Below are 15,225 nucleotides of genomic sequence, written 5' to 3'. Positions count from 1 at the left end.
AAGCTGAAGGCATGGAAACAAGCCTGCGAAGCCAAGCTGACGGCAGGCAGCCTGCGAGCGGCTGAGCCTGCAGCCTGGACGACGCCAAAAGCTGAGGCAATGGAGCCTGACGAAGCCAGCTAGAGGCATGGAAAGCCTACGCAGCCAATGCGAGGCATGGAGCCTGACCGAGCCAGCTGAAGGCATGGCAAGCCTGACGAGCCAGCTGAGCATGGAAGCCTGACGCAGCCAGCTGAGGCTGGCCTGAGAGCATGACGACAAATAAGGCCAGCTGGGCATGGAAGCCTGACGAGCCAGCTGAGGCATGGAGCCTGACGAGCCAGCTGAGACATGGAAGCTGCGAGCCAGCTGACAGGCAAATGGCAGCCTGAACGAGCCAGCTGAGGACTGCGAAGCCTGACGAGCCCGCTGAGGCTGGAGCCTGACGAGCAGCTGAGCTGAAATGGCAGCCATGCCGACAGCCAGCTGAGGCATGGGCCTGACGAGCCGCTGGCACTGGGCCTGACGAGCCGCTGAGCATGGCAGCCTGCAGCAAGCTGAGGCCTGGAAGCCTGACGAGCCAGCTGAGGCATGAAGCCCTTGGGCTCGTCAGGCTTCCATGCCTCAGCTGGCTCGTCAGGCTTCCATGCCTCAGCTGGCTCGTCAGGCTTCCATGCCTCAGCTGGCTTGATAGGTTCACAAGCCTTGGTTGGCTCGTCAGGCTTCCAAGCCTCAACAGGTTCATCAGGTTCTCAAGCCTCATCCAGCACGACTGGTTCCCACGCCTCAGCTGGATCTACTGGTTCCCGCGCCTCAGCTGGATCTACTGGTTCCCGCGCCTCAGCAGAGACGACCAGCCTGCTCCTGGTCCCCGGGACCAACCCTCTGGTCGGTGTCCTGCGGCTGGAACCGCGCGTCAGGGTAGTGGTCCTGTCAAGTCTACTTCTGGTCCTCGGGACCGTCCCTCTGGTTGGTGTCCTGCGGCTGGAACCGCGTGTCAGGGAGGGGGTACTGTCACGTCTACTCCCTCTCCGGCGCTCCTTGTCGGCAGTTTTTCATTATTACGCACACCTATCACCATCGTTACATGCACCTGCACCTCACGAGACTCACCTGGACTCCATCACCTCCTTGACTTCCTCCCCTATGTCGGTCACTCCCTTTGGTTCTTTCCTCAGGCGTTATTGTTTTTGGTTATATGTTTCATGTCTGCTACTTATGTTTCTTATTTTGTTCCGTGTTCATTTATTTACTAAATTCACTCCCTGTACTTGCTTCCCGTTTATTAGCGTACACGTTACATCATGCTTCTTTAGACCTGTCTAAAATAAATCATGTATTTATTGTGGAGGTGTAGGCTGTATCACATGGATTTATTAGACTTTTTAAATGTAGATGTTCCAAAGGTCTTCATCAGTGGCTTGTAGTCTGAGTGGAAGCCAAGAGATGCTAAATGTGTTTATGTTAATTAACAGTTAATTACCATGAGACCGACCAGTTATTTGCTTGACAATCACCGACTGACTTCGTGACCACCACAGCCCTAGTCGTTACAACCAGGAAGGAAGCATTATCCCGATTCCCGTTTGGCTAACGTTACATTTATTAATTCAGTTAGTTCAGGAGAATGTAAACTTGTCCATAGTTTGCTTTAAAATGTCTGAAACGTTAATAGAAAAGAGATCTGGAGGGTCCGTAGTTAAAACAGCGAATGATTTGGTTAGTTGTGATATTGATCCTTGTGAAAAGCTTATGGTACAGAACATCACCAGGAAGTGAATGTGTTTTGAACAGTTCATGAATGGTGATTGGCTGGTCAAAACTGTCAACTACAATGCCTGATGAATGGTGATTGGCTGATCAAAACTGTCTGCTACAATGCCCGATGAATGGTGATTGGCTGGTCAAAACTGTCTACTACAATGCTTGATGAATGGTGATTGGTTAGTCAATAACCTGTAATGAACTGTCTGCTACAATGACTGATGCAGGGCCAGCTAATACTAAGGAAGTCTATAGGAATTGTCCAGGGCACTGTTCAACCAATCGTTATCAAGAGTACTACATTTACATTTACATTTAAGTCATTTAGCAGACGCTCTTATCCAGAGCGACTTATTAGTAATTCTCATCCAAAATCTAGAAGACATTACAAGGGGCTTTTAGTGAGACCACTTTTTTTTATATTGATGCTTGTTGTTTCTATGGTGCTTCCTGTTTCTCCTCAGGCCCCTTCATCTACTCTGACATCCTGGACTATAAGAACCTGCGTGAGATTGTGGTGAATAACCGCATCACGTGGTTGGTCCATTACAGCGCCCTGCTCAGCGCCGTGGGAGAGGCCAACGTATCGCTGGCTCGCGACGTCAACATCACTGGTGAGCAATGGAGAAACTCGTCATCTTGGCTCAGCCTAGATCCTTGCCACACCAAAGCTTCCTTTTAACCTGGCCTGGGAGGTGCCCAGAGAGAGTAACTGTGAACTTCCTGTTCCTCAGGGCTCCACAACATCCTGGACATTGCAGCGGAGCACGGCCTGCGTCTGTTCGTCCCCAGCACCATCGGAGCCTTCGGGCCCACCTCGCCCCGGAACCCGACCCCTGACCTCTGTGTCCAGAGACCCAGGACCATCTATGGAGTGTCCAAGGTCCACGCAGAGCTCATGGGAGAGGTGAGATAAAGACACATGCTAGCAATACAGATTACAGAAGAAATGACCAATCAGCATTCAGCCTCAGCCCAGAACCAGAATCCCCTTTATTCCCCATTTACATGTACCAGGAATTTGACCTGTTGAATTTGACCTTGTAAATCTGACCTGGTGAATTTGACCCCTTCAATCACCTGAAATCATTGGTCTGTGACGTTGCTATAAGTGAAACATCCTAACCCTTATTGCCCGTCTTCCCTCCAACAGTACTACCACCACCGCTACGGCCTTGACTTCCGCTGTCTGCGCTACCCAGGAATCATCTCTGCTGACTCACAGCCTGGAGGAGGAACGACAGGTGAGTTAGAGACCCCCCCCCCGCTCCCCACACCCCCCCCTCCCAAACACCCCAAACATGCACACCCCCTCCAGGAAACACACAAGGCCGCCCTCTCCCACATACACACCAAAGCGAACACCAGCTGCCTCACTGTCAAGACCTCTATGTTGAGTCCACCCTCCCTGACTTCAACGTGTCGTTGAAGCCGTATCTGAACGCGGACATGTTCTAGCGACGTCTGCCTCCGTACTTCAACGTGTCGTTGGGGGTTATCTAACAGGGGACAGTTTCTACGAACGTCTGCCTCCTGACTTCAACGTTGCTCGTTGGGGGTATCTAGACGGCGGCGATGTTTAGAACTCTGCTTTCCTGACTTCAACGTGTCGTTTGGTGAGGTTATCTAACGGGACAGGTTTATGGAGAACGTCTGCCTCTCTGACTTCAACGTGTACGTTGGGGGTTATCTTAACAGGAACATTTCTGAGAACGTCCTGCTTCCTGACTTCAACGTCGTCGGGGTTCAATCTAAGGGCGACATTTATAGAACGTCTGCCCTCCTGACTTCAACGTTCTTGGGGTTATCTAACAGGAACATTGTCTGAGAGCGTGCGCTGCTTCTGACTTCAACTGTCGGCTGAGGGTTAGGCTAACAGGGCAAATTTATGAGAACGTCTTGCGCTCCTGAGCTTCAAACCGTGTCCGCTGAGGGGTAATCTAACAGGACAGTATAGAACGGTCTGCTCTCCTGAACTTCAACGTGTCGGTGGGGGTTATCTAACAGTAACAAATGGTTCTAGAACGCTGCTTCCTGACTTCAACTGTTCGTGAGGGTTATGCTCTAACAGTGCAATGTTCTAAAACATCTTCTCACATGACTTCTACTGGACTAGACTACAATGATGCTGTGATACCAAAACTTATTCAAAACATTAGATCTATAGACTAGACTATTAGGAACTATGCAGCCGACAATAGAGCCTGAGTTTACCAGGGTCATTAGACCTAACTGGAGGACAATAGAGCCCTGAGTACCAGCCATTAGGACCTGATGGAGGACCAATAGAGCCCTGAGTACCAGGTCTTTCAGGACCTGATGTAGGGGCAATAGAGCCCTGAGTACCAGACTATAAGGACTGATGAGGGACAAAGAGCCCTGCAGTACCAGACCATGTAGGGACCTGATGGAGGGACAATAGAGCCCTGAGGACCAGACCATTAGACCTGCATGGAGAGACAATAGAGCCCTGCAGCTACCAGACCATTATCGACCTATGGAGGGACAATAGCAGCCCTGAGTACCAGACCATTAGGACCTGATGGAGGGACAATAGAGCCCTGAGTACCAGGCAGTTTTGGAGACACCTAGTTACCGTGACTCAACGGTCACGTGGAATTTGACTCGTGATTGTCGGTGTGGTGGTAATGTGGTCACTGCAACAGCCCTATCCTTAGTGTGTATACTCTAAATAGATTGAAAGTCATCAATTACTATGATCATACCAAACCTATCTAAACCTCTCCTCCCCTCCTCCCTTTCTCCAGACTACGCGGTAGCCATCTTTCACGATGCCGTAAAGACGGGGAAGTTTGAGTGTAACCTGAAGCCAGACACGAGGCTCCCCATGATGTACATCGACGACTGTCTCCGTGCCACCGTGGAGATGATGGAAGCGCCCACAGACACCCTGTCCATGAGGACCTATAACATCAACGCCATGAGCTTCACCCCTGAAGAGCTGGCTCAGGAGGTCCAGAAACAGCTGCCGGACCTAGAGGTCACCTACGACATCGATCAAGTCAGACAGGCCATCGGTAAGATCAAAACATTTAGTTGATCCTTTATTCAGACTGGTTGGTTGGGTGGGTTGCAAAATTCCTAGGTTTTCCTGAAAACCCAGTTGAAGGATTCCCTCCTGATTCTGGCAATCATCCAACTGGGATTTCTGGGAAGTTTGGGAAAAGTTACCCAAATACTGGTGGATGATCAAAGATGGATGAACGAGGGAGACCTGTCTAAATGCACCACTGAAGGGTCTTTTCGAGATTCTCTTGAACTTCCAAGCATTAATATTTGAGTTGAATGTAGAAACTAACAACAAAAGTCTCATGTGACAATTTGACTAACTCTTTTACAGCCTTTAGATTAAGAAGACATTATATTAGCATACGCTCTTACCCAGAGAGACTAGCAGAAGGTCTTACCCAGAGAGACTAGCAGACGCTCTTACCCAGAGAGACTAGCAGACGCTCTTACCCAGAGAGACTAGCAGACGCTCTTACCCAGAGAGACTAGCAGACGTTGTTACCCAGGAGAAGACTACAGCAGAACGTTGGTTACCCAGAGAGACTAGCAGACGTCTGTTACGAGGGAACAACTTCCAGAGGAGGCTAGCAGATGCTCTTACCCAGAGGACTAGCAGACGTTCTTACCCAGAGAGACTAAGCTACGCAACAGCAGACGGTTGTTACACAGACGAGACTAGCAAACGTTTGTATTACCAGAGAGCTAGCAGGACGTTGTTACCCCAGAGAGACTAGCAGGACGTTGTTACCTCAGAGAGACTCAGTCAGTGAGTCATAGCAGCACGCTCGTGATTGCAGAGAGAACTAGCAGTCCGGGTACTTTCTAAGGAGCTAAGTGAGAACCGGGACAACCACATATAGAAAAGCAAACGTCTCCTCCATAACTAGTGTCAGTGAAGTCAGTGTCAGTAATTAGAGATTCACATTATGAACCGCCCCCGACATTATGGGACACCCCCGACATTATGGACACGCCCCCGCATTATGAAACACGCCCCCAACAAACACGGAAATTCTCTTTTTCTCTTCTCTCCTCTTACAGCTGACAGCTGGCCAATGAATTTTGACCGACTCTAACGCGCGCGCAATGACTGGGGCTGGAAACACGACTACGACTCCCGGAGCTCGTCCCAGAACCATGCTCAACTACCTCGGCTCAGACTCCGCGCATCGCACAGGCGCAACTGAGAGGCCAGCGGGTGGCGGTGCTGGGTGGTTGCTGCTGGGTGGCGGTGCTGGTGGGCTGCGTGCTGCTCGGGTGGCGTGCTGCTGGGTGGCGTGCTGCTGTGGGGTGCGTGCTGCCTGGGTGGCCGTGCGCTGCCTGAGGTGGCGTGCTGCTGGGTGGCGTGCTGCTGGGGTGGCGTGCTGCTGGGTGCGTGCTGCTGGGTGGCGTGCTGCTGGGTGGCGTGCTGCTGGGGTGACGTGCTGCTGGTGGCGTGCTGCTGGGTGGCGTGCTGCTGGATGACGTGCTGGAGCAGTGTTGTTTCTTTGTACATACTGTAAAAACTGTTCATTAGAGAGTAGGGAGACACGTGGTCTAATGAGACTGTTGTTATAGAGAAGACAGACACTTGTCTATGAAGACTTTTGTTAGAGAGGAGGGAGACACGTGGTCTAATGAAGACTGTTGTTTTAGAGAGGTAGGGAGACACCCGTGGTCTATTGAAGACTGTTGTTAGAGAAGGAAAAGGGAGAACGTGGTCATATAAGCTGTTGTTAGAGAGGAGGGCAGACACGTGGTCTATGAAGACTGTTGTTAGAGAGGAGGGAGACCACGTGGTCTATAAAGAATGTTGTTAGATGAGGAGGAGACACGTGGTTCCTATGGACGACTGTTTGTTAGACGGAGGAGGAGACACGTTGGTCTATGAAGACTGTTGTTAGAGAGGAGGGAGACACGTGGTCTATGAAGACTGTTGTTAAGAGGAGGGAGACACGTGGTCTATGAAGACTGTGTTACAGGAGGAGGGGAGGGAACAGTGGTCTATGAAGACTGTTGTTAGAGAGGAGGGAGACACGTGGTCTATGAAGACTGTTGTTAGAGGAGGAGGCGAGACAACGTGGGTTCTATGAAGACTGTGTTAGAGAGGAGGGAGACACCGTGGGTCTATGGAAACTGGTTTGTTAGAGGAGGAGAGGACACGTGGTCTATGAAGACTGTTGTTAGAGAGGAGAAGAACACGGGGGTCTAGAAGACTGTTGTTAGAGGAGGAGGGAGACACGTGGTCATATGAAGACTGTTGTTAGAGAGGAGGGGAAGACCCGGAGGTCTATGAAAGGACTGTTGTAGAGAGGAGGGAGTACACGTTGGTCCTGGGAAATAGTTCATTTGGGGTTTCCTTCTCTTTCCCTCCTCACTTTTGGTCATTTGGGGGAAGGGCTGTCTGTTTGTCTTTGTTTGTCTTTGTCTGTCTCTGTATTTCTCCGTCTGTCTCCATCTGTGTGGCAAAACAAGCTACTACAATGTGAAGGTTGGTCGCGCGAGAAATAGCGGTTTGACTCCCCTCCTCCCGGAAAGGGGTTAGAACACAGGGTCTGTGAGAACATGTTTAGATGAAACATCTCAGAGAGGTTGCCTTGCATGGCTATGAATTGTTCACTTCATTGTGTACCATTGTGACATTTTCAAGGCAAACAAACAAAGAATGTAGCATTGGTCAATCTTAAGTGCTTGAACTCTTCTTCTCTCTGTGGTGAGCTGATGTTCAAGGGTTACCTCTATGTAAGGTTATTGTAAAGGGGTTAACGATTGTATAATTGTTTTTGCTAAGAGCTGAGAATTCAGGTATCAAAGGGCCTAAWTGTACGGCCATAATCACATTAAGTTAACGTTTTTAGATTATGAGTTTTACTAATATATAAGCATTGTAATTTGATGCAGTTTAGAGTAGGAGAGAACAATTTAAACTCTTTAAAATGTTTTTTTTAAATCATTGAACAGTTGTAACTCTGCGTGTGTGTGTTTTAATATCGACGTGTGGAGGCACACATCGAGTACCAACTCACATTTTTCTATTATTTTATGTTATTTCAGCTGGGTTTTTTTTCCCCCAATGATTTCATTCTTCTATGTATTCTGTCTGCTGGTGATAATTGACTGGGAATCATGTTGACTCGATGTGCTTCTTGCATTGCTTGTATGTAAAGTGTAAATGTTCCACTGGAACGTTTGGCTGCGTCTCAAATGGCATGCTATTCCCTAGATAGTGTCACCCTATTCCTTAAATATTCCCTATACACTATAAAAGGGAATAGGGTGCCATTTGAGATGCATCCTTTGACTGGTCAACTAGGGACCATAGTTTCCGTTAGTTCGTAAGTGACCTGTCAGGGATGTCCGTTTTCACTCCGTCTGTTCGTCAAAGGGGTCCATGTGGATGTTATTAATTAAAAAAGGGAAATAGTTTTGTGGTAGTTGTATGTTTTTTCTTTTCAGATGCTTTTGTTGTAAATGAATTCTTTCTGTGTGTAAGTCTGGGAAAGAAATGTGTGTTCTTTCAATCACCGATCTGCTTTGTCATTAAAGTATCTCTTTCTGTATGTTTTTAATAGGACGTGTATTTGTCAGGGACCGTGTGCAACATGTCATTGCACCATCTTTATATAGATAGTTAATTTTCATCTGTAGTCTCTGGGCAGAAAACAGTCAACATTAAAATATCCATACAATCCTACAGTATAAAGCACTGTTTTCCTCCTCGCTGTTACAATGTAAACAGGCTCTTCCTTTAATTTTCCTCCTCACTGTTACAATGTAAACGGTTTCTTGAATTTTCCTCCTCACTGTTGTGTATTAGGCCGTACTAGTAAAGCCATAGGAAAAGAAGGCCAACTTGTCTTACAATACTAGTGGGATATTTAAAAGTTATAAAGCGTTCAGTACAAAATGTCCTCTTGACCGCCGCACCTCTGGTCTTGAGGTTTGATGCATATTAAAATGTCTGTGAATTCATTACTTCACTGCATCACTAGGCATTTATTTGATTAACATTTGAATGACAATTTGGAGAGAAAAAAACACTGACTGGGTAGCTACTGCGGTGAACCTGAAGCTTAAGGAGGGGTTGGGTTGAACCAGTGATACTCTGTGAGATACATTGAGTCCTGTACTCTGGCCGTGTGGCTCAGTTGGTAGAGCATGGCGCTTGCAACGCCAGGGTTGTGGGTTCATTCCCCACGGGGGGACCAGGATGAATATGTATGAACTTTCCAATTTGTACGTCGCTCTGGATAAGAGCGTCTGCTAAATGATTTAAATGTAAATGTAACAGTCATGACAGCTCCTGCCTGAGCCAAGGAATGATAAGCCGTTCCAAGGTGTTAATGGTGTCCTGTAAAATACTATAAGGTAGGAACATCCTGTAATCAAAACACGCAAAATGACACGTGACTGACTTTTACTGCACTATACCACTGACAATACACTGCCTCAGATGGAATGGAATGCATTCTAGAACACCTTAACAGAACTTACACTGAACAAAAACATAAATGCAACATGCAACAATTTAAAAGATTTTACTGAGTTACAGTTCATATAAGGAAATCAGTCAATTGAAATACATTCATTAAGCCCTAGTCAGAAAACCAGTCAGTATCTGGTGTGACCACCATTTGCCTCATGCAGAGCCACACATCTCCTTCACATAGAGTTGATCAGGCTGTTGATTGTGGCCTGTGAAATGTTGTCTCACTCCTCTTCAGTTGGGGCGGCAGGTAGCCTAGTGGTTAGAGCGTTGGACTAGTAACCGAAAGGTTGCAAGATCGAATCCCCAAGATGAAAATGTGAAAACGTGTCGTTCTGCCCCTGAACAAGGCAGTTAACCCACTGTTCCTAGGGTGTCATTGAAAATACGAATTTGTTCTTAACTGACTTGCCTAGTTAAATAAAGGTTAAAGAAAAAGTTACTGGATATTGGCGGGAACTGGAACACACTGTCGTACATGTCAATCCAGAGCATTCCAAACATGCTCAATGGGTGACATGTCTGGTTAGTGTGCAGGCCATGGAAGAACTGGGACATTTTCACCGTCTAGAAATTGTGTACAGATCTTTGCAACATGGTGCTGTGCATTATCATGCTGAAAGATGAGGTGATGGCAGCGAACGAATGGCACGACAATGGATCTCGTCATGGTGTCTCTGTGCATTCAAATTGCCATTGATGAAATGGCAATTGTTCGTGTTCGTTGTTCGTGGTCCATACCATAACCCCACCACCACTATGGGGTACTCTGTTCACAACATTGACATCGGCAAACCTCTCGCCCACACAATGCCATACACGTTGTCTGCAGTGTGAGGCCGATTGGACATACAGTCTAATTGTCTAAAACAACGTTGGAGGCTGCTTATGGTAGAGAAATTAACATTCATGCAGTCATAAACTTGAGACATCTGTGGCATTGTGTTGTGTGACAAAACTGCATATTTTAGAGTGGCCTTTTATTGTCCCCAGCACAAGGTGTGTAATGATCATCAAATCAATCAAATCAAAAGTATTCATAAAGCCCTTCTTACATCATCTGATATCTCAAAGTGCTGTACAGAAACACAGCCTAAAACCCCAAACAGCAAGCAATGCAGGTGTAGAAGCACGGTGGCTAGGAAAAACTCCCTAGAAAGGCCAAAACCTAGGAAGAAACCTAGAGAGGAACCAGGCTATGAGGGGTGGCCAGTCCTCTTCTGGCTGTGCCGGGTGGAGATTATAACAGAACATGGCCAAGATGTTCAAATGTTCATAAATGACCAGCATGGTCAAATAATAATAATCAYAGTAGTTGTCGAGGGTGCARCAAGTCAGCACCTCAGGAGTAAATGTCAGTTGGCTTTTCATAGCCGATCATTAAGAGTATCTCTACCGCTCCTGCAGTCTCTAGAGAGTTGAAAACAGCAGGTCTGGGACAGGTAGCACGTCCGGTGAACAGGTCAGGGTTCCATAGCCGCAGGCAGAACAGTTGAAACTGGAGCAGCAGCACGGCCAGGTGGACTGGGGACAGCAAGGAGTCATCATGCCAGGTAGTCCTGAGGCATGGTCCTAGGGCTCAGGTCCTCCGAGAGAGAGAAAGAAAGAGAGAAGGGGATAAGACAGGAGAAGTACTCCAGATATAACAAACTGACCCTAGCCCCCCGACACATAAACTACTGCAGCATAAATACTGGAGGCTGAGACAGGAGGGGTCAGGAGACACTGTGGCCCCATCCGATGATACCCCCGGACAGGGCCAAACAGGAAGGATATAACCCCACCCACTTTGCCAAAGCACAGCCCCCACACCACTAGAGGGATATTTTCAACCACCAACACATATGGAATCATGTAGTAACCAAAAAGTGTTAAACAAATCAAAATATATTTGAGATTATTCAAACTAGCCATCCTTTGCCTTGATGACAGCTTTGCAAACTCTTGGCATTCCCTCAACCAGATTCATGAGGTAGTCACCTGGAATGCATTTCAATTAATAGTTGTGACTTGTTAAAAGTTCATTTGTGGAATTAATTTTCTTCTTAATGCGTTTGAGCCAATCAGTTGTAGGGGTGGTATACAGAAGATACCCCTACTTGTTAAAAGACCATGTCCATATTATGGCAAGATACAGATCAGCTCAAATAAGCAAAGAGGAGTGACAGTCCATCATTACTTTTAGACATGAAGGTCAGTCAATCCGGAAATTGTCAAGGACTTTGAAAGTTTCTTCAAGTGCAGTCGCAAAAACCATCAAGCACTATGATGAAACTGGCTCTCATTAGGACCGCCACAGGAAAGGAAGACCCAGAGTTACCTCTGCTGCAGAGGATACGTTCATTAGAGTTAACTGCACCTCAGATTGCAGCTCAAATAAATGCTTCACAGAGTTCAAGTAACAGACACATCTCAACATCAACTGTTCAGAGGAGACTGTGTGAATCAGCCCTTCAAGGCCAATTGCTGCAAAGAAACCACTACTAAAGGATACCAATAATAAGAAGAGACTTGCTTGGGCCAAGAAACAACAGACATTAGACCGGTGGAAATCTGTCCTTTGGTCTGATAAGTCCAAATTTGAGATTTTTTGTTCCAACTGCCATTAGATGCAGAGTAGGTGAATGGATGATCTCCGAATGTGTGGTTCCCACCGTGAAGCATGGAGGAGGAGGAGGTGTAATGGTGTGGGGGTGCTTTGCTGGTGACACTGCCTGTGATTTATTTAGAATTCAAGGCACACTTAACCAGCATGGCTACCACAGCATTCTGCAGCGATACGCCATCCAATCTGGTTTGCGCTTAGTGGNATTCAAGGCACACTTAACCAGCATGGCTACCACAGCATTCTGCAGCGATACGCCATCCAATCTGGTTTGCGCTTAGTGGGACTATCATTTGTTTTACAACAGGACAATGACCCAAAACACACCTCCAGACTGTGTAAGGGCCATTTTGACCAAGAAGGAGAGTGATGGAGTGCTGCATCAGATTACCTGGCCTCCACAATCACCCGAACTCAACCCAATTGAGATGGTTTGGGATGAGTTGAACCGCAGAGTAAAGGAAAAGCAGCCAACAACTCTTTTCAAGACTGTTAGTAAAAGCATTCCAGGTGAAGCTGGTTGAGAAAATGCCAACTGTGCAAAGCTGTCATCAATGCAAAGGGTGGCTATTTGAAGAATCTCAAATATATTTTGATTTGTTTAACACTTTTTTGGTTACTACATGAATCCATATGTGTTATTTTATAATTTTGATGTCTTCACTATTCTACAATGTAGAAAATAGTAAAAAAATCCTTGAATGAGTAGGTGTCCTAAAACTTTTGACCGGTAGTGTATATATATATATATATATATATATATATATATATATGTGTGTGTCCCACATCAAAAACAAAGTTGCACCCCTGTAAGATAGTGTTAAACAATGAATGTGAAGAATTTATCTGCACTGTATATTTGTTAGCTGTTTAGTCAGACAGTTTTAGAGGAATCCATTTTTCAAACGAACTACCGGTATGTCAACATTCCATTGAAACAATGCAGTCAATCCACAGCCATGCGGAAATCAGTGACGATACGACAAGTTGAAAGTGCAACAAGTACTGATATCGTATCGTACAATAGCAAATCACATCTTTCCAAGACTACAAGATCTGAGACATTTATGGTCTGTTTACATATATTTTAGAGGATATTTATACAGAAAATGTGTATAAAACCCTTATCAACTGTACTTATAATGATTTGATCATATTTTAGGTAAACTATAATTCCATGATCATTGGCAGTTGACCTCACGTATAGCATTGAAAGAGTGCATCCCAGATGTTTAAACCACACCTCTACCGTAAATATTTGGTTGAATACCACCTGCCAATGACCATATAGGCCAAGCCCTATATAGTTTGTATAACGGCACAAGGCGAGACCCAGATGCAGACACGGGAGGCAGATGGTTTGAGTCTCTGATATTTATTAATAATCCAAAAGGGGTAGGCAAGAGAATGGTCGTGGACAGGTAAAAAGGTCAAAACCAGATCAGAGTCCAGGAGGTACAGAGTGGCAGACAGGCTCGTGGTCAAGGCAGGCAGAATGGTCAGACAGGCGGGTACAGAGTCCAGAAAACAGGCAAGGGTCAAAACCAGGAGGACTAGAAAAAAGAGAATAGAAAAGGCAGGAGAACGGGAAAAACACGCTGGTTGACTTGGAACATACAAGACGAACTGGCACAGAGAGACAGGAAACACAGGTTTAAATGGCTAGGGGATAATGGGGAAGACATGGAAGGGATGGAGACAAGCACAAGGACAGGTGAAACAGGTCAGGGTGTGATAGTTTGTTTACTGGTCGTGTGCATTTCAAAGTACTATCACCTACAAATCTCGAAACCCAGAACCAAATCAGCCAGTCTTCAATTGGATCCCCTGTATGCCCTACATATTGAGCAGGTTGACGTTTATTGTCATGGTTTCTTGTCATGGAGGCAGAACTGAGAGATTTTCCCTTAGATAGACCAGCCGCAAAGTCAAAATTGGCTATAGTGTAAAACAAATCGCTTACGGTTAGCAGTGGGGTTAAGGTTAGGGTTAAGGTTAGGGTTAAGGTTAGGGTTAAGGTTTGGGTTAAGGTTTGGGTTAAGGTTTGGGTTAAGGTTAGGGTTAAGGTTAGGGTTAAGATTAGGGTTAAGGTTAGGGTTAAGGTTTGGGTTAAGGTTACGGAGGTTAAGGTAAGGTACAGGTTTGGACCGCTAAGGTAGGTTTTAAGGTTAAGGGTTAAGGCTTGGGTTAAAGGTTTGGGTTAGGTTTGGGTTAGGGTTTGGGTTAAGGTGTAGGTTAGGTAAGGGTTAGATAGCGGTTAAGGTTGGGTTAATGGTTAAGGTTATAGGGTTTAGGGTTAGGGTTAAGTTAGGTTAGTAGGTTAATTGGTAGGTTAAGTTGGGTTTAATGGGTAGGTTAAGGTTAAGGCTAGGTTAAAGGTTTGGGCTAAGTTAAGTTATTAATGGGTTAGGTTTCTGGTTAAGTTGGTTAATGGTTAAGGTTAAGGTTACGTTGTAGTTAAGTTAGGTTATGGTGGTTATAACGATTTGCGTATAGGTAAGTAGGTTTGTTAGTAGGTAAGTTAAGTTCTTGTTGGTTTATAACCGTTCGTTTTTTGGCTAGTTAGCAGCAAGTGACCCAACTCTGCAGAGCTGCCTTACCAGGATATGATTCATGACAAAACACACCTAACCTCCACATAAGTGCTCTACTTTGACCAGGGCCTGATGGGAAATAGTGTTGCTATTTTGGACGTACAGTCCTCTATATCAGCCTAATAGTGACCATAGGCACAAACATCAGTCTCTATCAGCCTATCAGTGACGCCATCATACGACAGAACATCAGTCTCTATGCGCCTATCAGTGAAAAACCCATAGCCAAACATCGTCTCTATCAGCCTATCAGTGAAACCAAGCACGCAAACAAAACAATCTACTATCAGCCTATCAGTGAACCCATAGCACAAAGCATCAGTCTCCTATCAGACCTATCCAGTGAGCCATAGCACAACATCAGTCACTCTATCAGCTAATCAGTGAACCATAGCTACATAAACTCAGTCTCTATCAAGCATCTCGTGAACCATAGCGACAGAAACATCAGTCTCTAGCAGCCTATCAGGTGAACCATTAGCAAACAAACATCGATCCTCTATCAGCTATCAGTGAACCAGTAGCACAAACATCAGTCTCTATCAGCCTATCAGTGAACTAGCATCAAACATCAGTCTCTATCAGCGCTATTCAGTGAACCATAGCACAAACATCACATGGGCATGTTGAGGCTGTCTGGATGGTCTTGTGTGAACTAAAGAAACAGCTACACGAACACACTGGCCCAAGAAAGTTAAGATACCATTATACTATATGTTCTTACAGTATGAAGGTCTCAATTCTCAGCAGCCAGTTAGTAATATCAAGCCACCTCAATCTCTCTCTTT

At 46.0% G+C, this 15,225-nt stretch overlaps 1 protein-coding gene and 1 long non-coding RNA gene across 2 annotated transcripts in view; both read left to right on the top strand.

Annotated features, from left to right (window-relative positions):
• The window catches only part of LOC112077538 (L-threonine 3-dehydrogenase, mitochondrial), an 18,493-nt gene extending 12,541 nt beyond the window's left edge, over positions 1-5,952 (top strand). Inside the window, exons 5-9 of the mRNA XM_024144037.2 lie at positions 2,208-2,357; positions 2,478-2,650; positions 2,897-2,987; positions 4,512-4,781; positions 5,815-5,952. Coding sequence (XP_023999805.2) covers positions 2,208-2,357; positions 2,478-2,650; positions 2,897-2,987; positions 4,512-4,781; positions 5,815-5,849 — 719 coding nt within the window. The 3' untranslated portion in view covers positions 5,850-5,952. The remainder of the gene's footprint in view (positions 1-2,207; positions 2,358-2,477; positions 2,651-2,896; positions 2,988-4,511; positions 4,782-5,814) is intronic.
• A 77-nt stretch (positions 5,953-6,029) lies between these two features.
• LOC139026392 (uncharacterized) lies at positions 6,030-6,815 on the top strand. The gene is made up of 3 exons (XR_011478172.1): positions 6,030-6,045; positions 6,099-6,292; positions 6,661-6,815. It is a non-coding gene; the product is annotated as an uncharacterized lncRNA (long non-coding RNA).
• Positions 6,816-15,225: the final 8,410 nt, after the last annotated feature.

This window comes from Salvelinus sp. IW2-2015, unplaced genomic scaffold (genome assembly GCF_002910315.2).
Source record: "Salvelinus sp. IW2-2015 unplaced genomic scaffold, ASM291031v2 Un_scaffold4667, whole genome shotgun sequence".
NCBI lineage: Eukaryota > Metazoa > Chordata > Actinopteri > Salmoniformes > Salmonidae > Salvelinus > Salvelinus sp. IW2-2015.
The sequence above is the reverse complement of the archived record's forward strand: the minus strand, read 5'-3'. Positions and strand labels throughout refer to the sequence as shown.